The sequence below is a fragment of the Octodon degus genome, unplaced genomic scaffold (genome assembly GCF_000260255.1).
Source record: "Octodon degus isolate 3935 unplaced genomic scaffold, OctDeg1.0 scaffold00100, whole genome shotgun sequence".
NCBI lineage: Eukaryota > Metazoa > Chordata > Mammalia > Rodentia > Octodontidae > Octodon > Octodon degus.
The window spans coordinates 6787884-6793720 of record NW_004524676.1 but is presented as its reverse complement, the minus strand read 5'-3'; the positions used below and the strand labels follow the sequence as shown (position 1 = coordinate 6793720).

The window sequence follows — 5837 nt, the reverse complement described above, 5'->3', positions numbered from 1 at the left end:
GACGGACGGACGGACGGACGGACGGACGCGCAGACCCTCGGCGAACGTTGCCGTCGTCCGCAGAGCGCGTGAGGCTTCCCTGGTCTGTGAGTTGTCTTCTGGACGTGTGCCTTTCTTAGTATTTCCCTTTCATTGTTTATAAGATGCGTTTGTGTACATTGTGTCCTCTGGAGGTTTTTTAAAAAACGCAAGATGCACCCTTAAAAAAAATTAAGTTTCTAATGGTGGAATGGTTATACTGAGAGAATGCTCCTGCAAACGGAGGAGTAAGCTAGCAGAGGGAGAAATGCATTTCTCAGTTAAAAAGACAACGTAGAGCTCTGCAAGGGTGAACTGAACCCTTTTCAAAAGTCGTTGGCAGGAAACTACTGGAGGACGGTTAAGGGTTAACTAGTTGGCGCTTAACTTGTGCTTTCCCTCTCCTTTTAAATGTCGTCTACAGGCTGACTGCTGGGGGCTAGAGCTGCGGAGAGGCTCCTGGAGACACTCAGCGGCTACCATAATGTCTTTGCGGCTGCTGCTCGCGCTGCCCACCCTGCCAGGTGTCGCCAGACCGGGCTGCAGAGAGCTGCTGTGTTTGTTGGTGGTCACCGTGGCCGTGAGCCCCGGCGCCTCTGGCGCGTGCCCCACGGCTTGCATCTGCGCCACTGATATCGTCAGCTGCACCAACAAAAACCTGTCCAAGGTACCGGGGAATCTTTTCAGACTGATTAAGAGACTGGATCTGAGCTATAACAGAATTGGCCTCCTGGAGTCTGAGTGGATTCCGGTATCATTTGTCAAGCTGAACACCCTTGTTATTCGTCATAACAATATCACCAGCATCTCCGCTGGCAGTTTTTCCACAGCTCCAAATCTGAAGTGTCTGGACTTGTCATCCAATAAGCTGAAGACAGTGAAAAGTGCTGTGTTCCAAGAACTGAGGGACCTCGAAGTGCTCCTGCTGTACAACAACCACATTTCCTATCTGGATCCCTCAGCGTTTGGAGGGCTGTCCCAACTGCAGAAGCTCTACCTAAGTGGAAACTTTCTCACGCAGTTCCCTATGGACTTGTATGTTGGGAGGTTTAAGCTAGCAAAGCTGATGTTCTTAGATATTTCTTATAACCGAATCCCTTCCATACCAATGCACCATATAAATCTAGTGCCAGGCAAGCAGCTGAGAGGCATCTACCTGCACGGAAACCCGTTTATCTGTGACTGCTCCCTGTACTCGCTCCTGATCTTCTGGTATCGGAGGCGCTTTAGTTCCGTGATGGATTTTAAGAACGATTACACCTGTCGCCAGTGGTCTGGCTCCAGGCAGTTCAGTCAGCTGCTTCTGCTCCAAGATAGCTTTATGAATTGTTCTGACAGCATCGTCAATGGCTCCTTCCGTGCACTTGGCTTTATTCATGAGGCTCAGGTAGGGGAGAGACTGGTCGTCCACTGTGACAGCAGCAAGCCTGGTGATGGAAACACAGATTTCATTTGGGTTGCTCCGGATAACAGACTGCTGGAGCCGGAAAAAGAGATGGAAAACTTCCATGTGTTTTACAATGGGAGTCTAGTGATAGAGAGCCCCCGGTTTGAGGATGCTGGAGTGTATTCTTGTATTGCAATGAATAGGCAACGCCTGTTAAATGAAACTGTGGATGTCACAATAAACGTGAGCAATTTCACTGTAAACAGATCCCACGCGCATGAGGCATTTAACACAGCTTTCACCACTCTCGCCGCCTGTGTGGCCAGCATCATTCTGGTACTTTTGTACCTCTATCTGACACCGTGTCCCTGCAAGTGTAAAACCAAGAGGCAGAAGACTGTGCTCAACCAAAGCAGTGCCCATTCCTCCATTCTCAGTCCTGTCCCTGCTGGTGAGGCTTCCGCTGAGGAACGGAAGGCAGGTGCAGGTAAAAGAGTTGTGTTTCTGGAGCCCCTGAAAGATAGCGCTGCAGGGCAGAATGGGAAGGTGAGGCTCCTTGCCAGCGAGGCGGCGCTAGCTGAGGGCATTCTGAAGTCCGCCAGGGCAAAGTCCGACTCAGATTCAGTCAATTCGGTGTTCTCAGACACACCTTTTGTGGCATCCTCCTAATTGTGTGCCTGTATTTGTATGAAGTAATAATTTAATCTTTCCATATTTAACTGTGCAGTCTGCAAAATAAATAGCAGGGCAGAAATTGTGCTGTTTTAAATTGTGTTGTTGAAAGAAAACCAAAATGACCTCTTAAAAGGGTTGATAGGAAGTCGGGTAAAAGCGCTGTGGTTCTTCAGTTTTGTAGAGAAAGATGAGGCTGTTTTTCAAAGTCTAAGTTTTAGATCATCGTGTCCTAAGTCTTTAGCATCATTGATAACCTTGAAGCTGGCCCAAAAGGGATAAGTGACTACATTATCTCTTTATTCAGGAGTCTTAAAAGAAAACAACATGAACTCCATGTATTCATTAATAGTCTTCAGAAATACACTTTGCTAACCTATGAGGACCAAAGATGAGACAGTTTTAAAGAAAAGCATCAAAAAAAAAAAAAAAAAAAAAAAAGAAAAAAGAAAAAAGAAAGAAAGAAAGAAAAGCATCAGCATCCCATTTCATTTTATAAAAGATGTAGAAGGAAGAATCAAGCAACAATTATAAAGCATAAAGTGAGACCTGGGAATTATTCAGCCCAAATTATCATTGCAGGCGTGAGTGAGCTAATCACACTGACCAAATTTGCGGGACAATTTGCGTCGCATCCTACGTAGGGAGCAGTAGATAATACAAGGAAGGTATGTTCGTTTGACTTTTATCCATTCTGTACATTTTCTCCATCCTGTATCTCAGAGACAAGGCCTCTTTAAAGTCATCATTTGTTGACAATATGTGTCAATACCAAATGTCTGAGTAACTTAAGCTTTTATTCTAATAGACTATTATTTGTTCATTTGCTTCTGTATATGTAAATCTTAGATTATATGAGCTGCTAAATAGACCATATTGTATTGTGCTTTGGACATTTAAATTAATGTAAATATATGTGTTCCATGACTTGCTGGCTATTTCAACATGTTTGTTTTATCTGGCTATTTCAACATGTAAATCTAAGGTGTTTTATGTGATCAGGTTGTGCTCTTCTGTGTTAATCATCACCTGAAGCAGTAGCTCTCTCTTTTTTTTTTTTTTTTAAATCAGAAAATGAACTCAGGACCTTGTGCTTGCCAGGCTACTGCTTGTGCACTGAGCTATATCCCTGGACCTCTCCAAAATTCTTATAGTTACAGTGGAGAGCTTCTCTGGTAGAGGGAGAAAAAGCCTTTACTGTGTTCTGTACCAATATATACTTTCTATCATTTAATGTTCTGATAGTACACACTTCAGCCAGATTAGAGTCCAGTTTTGCAGTGTGAGAGCCAAGGAGTGCTTACTAGTCTGGGTTTTAAGATTGCGCCTCACACTATCTTTGATGCCTCCCTGGTAACCTTAGCCCCATCACAGACTCCGAGGGGCTTCTGACCCGGTGCCACATGCTGCTGGAGCAGAGTGCTGGGAGGAACATAAGCACTGTCCCAGGGGCGATCACCTGGAACAGGGAAAGGTGTGGAGAAGGAACAAAGAATTTAGACCAAAGAAGGACCAGCCAATGCCGAGAGAGGGTCTAGCATTGATTCTGGGGCTCAGAGATTTTTAAAGGGGTAGGAGTGGGGGCAGTGAAGTAGACAAGGTGGTGGGGAGCCACCGTCACTGGCAGTGGTGGTGGACCCAGAAGGGTCGGGAGTGCAATAATGGACTCGTGGTGAGAGCCCCCTAAATGTCGGGCCAGGCTTTGGTGTAGGCGTCAGCCAGCAGGGCCGCTGGGGAGAAGGTGACCAGAGAAGTCTCCTTTAAGAGATAGGATGCAGACACTGCTCAGGAGCACTGAAAATTCCTGACACCGTGGTGTAAAATTTCCCTGCCCCTGCCTCGTAATACCTTGTCCTTTAAGCAAGATCCATCCGAAGCAGATTTCCAAGCAAGCGTTACTGAAACTATGGAGGTCTATGACCTTGGAATTCCCGGCCTGTTCTTCCTTCACCCTTAGAGGACACATAGGCTGAAAAGGTGCTGAGATTTGCTTAGGGTCACAGTTAAAACCACAACCACTACAGCCGTCCTGGTAGTGAGAAGGGCTGCCTACGGAGAGGGCTTGGTGAAGCTGATGCCCCACCACGGGAGCTGCTGAGAAGATCTCTGGATTCGTCTGTTTTTTTCTGGAGGAGATCTCCAAAATCCTCATGGTCTTAACTCTAGGAAATCCACGTCACACTTGACAGACACATGGACAGCGCCGAGAGGGGGTAGGAAGCTGCGTCACAGTGGTCCGAATATGGGTTAAAGGATAGAGTGGGCTGACAGAGAGGCCGACACTCACAATCAAAAGCAAAAGAGAAGAGTCCTAAGTACGCAACCAAAGCTACATTTGGAGCGCATGGAGGAAGGCATGGCCATAAAAAATCATAGAACTGAGTGTTATAGTGTGGAATTCTAATTTCTTAAGGGTTTTAATTCTTTAGTAGGAACTTGACTTCATATATTTTAAATACAAGAACAAAATTAATTTGTGCTTTATAAATTTGTCTCAAAGCTTTTTATATGATTTTTCTTTGAGTAATAATGTGGATTTATGTAACCAGGTTGTTCTTTTAAGCTATTCGGTATTTTTCATTATCAAAGGGATAGAGACTTGGAGAAGTCAAGCAACACAGAAGTGACATTTTCCTGAGTTTAGGGTGTTTTTCCCCTGTGATGACACTAGATCCACTATTTTTATTATTTACGCTAACATGTAGTTGATTGTGAGTTGTACTTTTAATACACTTTTAAGATTTATAACCTGAAAAAAATGGGCTGAAAGATTTTATGTATATTCAACTTCTGCTTTAATTTTCACTGGTGGGTTAAACACTTCCATACATTTGCTTTTAGCTTGAATTGTTTGGATAATTTGGAAAGAAAACTGATTTTTATTTTTGTAAATAAAAACTTCCTAAAATGCTAATCTGAGAAGGACATGGGTGGAATTCATGAAGATAGAACCATAAGGACAGCAGGAAGACACTCCAAGTTCTGGGAGATCCTGGCTATGCCCACCCTACTAGGCATTAGAGAGGACAGCAAAGCGTCCGCAGCACCCTGGGGCTTCGCTTGCTGTAAGTGCCGCTGCTAGTTGCCCCTTTCCCGAGTCACTGGGCTTTCCAGGTGCTCCAGCGGGTGATCCACAGCCAGGCGTTTCAGCAGACCGAGTGGCGTGGAATCACCAAACCTTTGCAGCAGCTGCGCACCCACTCCTAACAGACTCAGACCCAGGAAGTTGGGGTAGACCTTGCCCATTGGAGGGTTTAAAAACTCTACCATGTAATTCTCTCTCTCCCTTTTTTTTTTCTTTTGGTGATACCAGGGGGTTGAACTTGGGACTTGTGCTTGCCAGGCACACACTTATGTTCGTGACCTATCTCCCAACCCTACCATGTAATTCTGATCCTGCCAATTTGGATGAAATGCATCCTGCAAAGGGACCATCCCAGATTTTGTGTTTGAGGCCACATTGAAATACATCCTTCATATTCACTAATAATCATTAATTATTAATAGAATTTTATTTCCCTTCAAAAGCCTAAGCCACTAAAAAAAAAAAAAAAAAAAACCAAACAAACTTAAAATAAGTTGTTTACTGACACTAAACCTAATATAAATTGTTGGCTGTGATTTTTTAAAATTTTTGTTATATTTTATTCTTTTTTTTTCCATAGTTTTATTGAGAAACAAATAGCAATGAGACAGTTTCGAACCAAATTGGTAGGACAGTTTCAATAATTAACACATTGCATACATTCTTCCTAGTGGT

The 5837-nt window shown here is 44.0% G+C and overlaps 1 protein-coding gene across 3 annotated transcripts; it reads left to right on the top strand.

Moving 5' to 3' along the window:
• The first annotated feature begins 6 nt into the window (after positions 1-6).
• Positions 7-5188, top strand: Amigo2 (adhesion molecule with Ig like domain 2). 3 transcript variants are annotated; one of them, XM_004638589.3, is made up of 3 exons: positions 8-86; positions 443-1951; positions 4035-5188. In XM_004638589.3, exons 2-3 carry the CDS (start codon positions 503-505, stop codon positions 4059-4061), a joined length of 1476 nt encoding a protein of 491 aa, XP_004638646.2. In that variant the 5' UTR covers positions 8-86; positions 443-502; the 3' UTR covers positions 4062-5188. The 3 variants fall into 3 exon arrangements, with proteins under 3 accessions (XP_023579369.1, XP_004638646.2, XP_023579368.1); XM_023723601.1 differs by lacking the exon at positions 4035-5188 and having other exon boundaries at positions 7-82; positions 443-2489; XM_023723600.1 differs by lacking the exon at positions 4035-5188 and having other exon boundaries at positions 443-2489.
• Positions 5189-5837: the final 649 nt, after the last annotated feature.

Bases quoted from the DNA above. Each gene is read 5' to 3' on its own strand.
- Amigo2 (XM_023723601.1), top strand. From the start codon at position 503: ATGTCTTTGCGGCTGCTGCTCGCGCTGCCCACCCTGCCAGGTGTCGCC.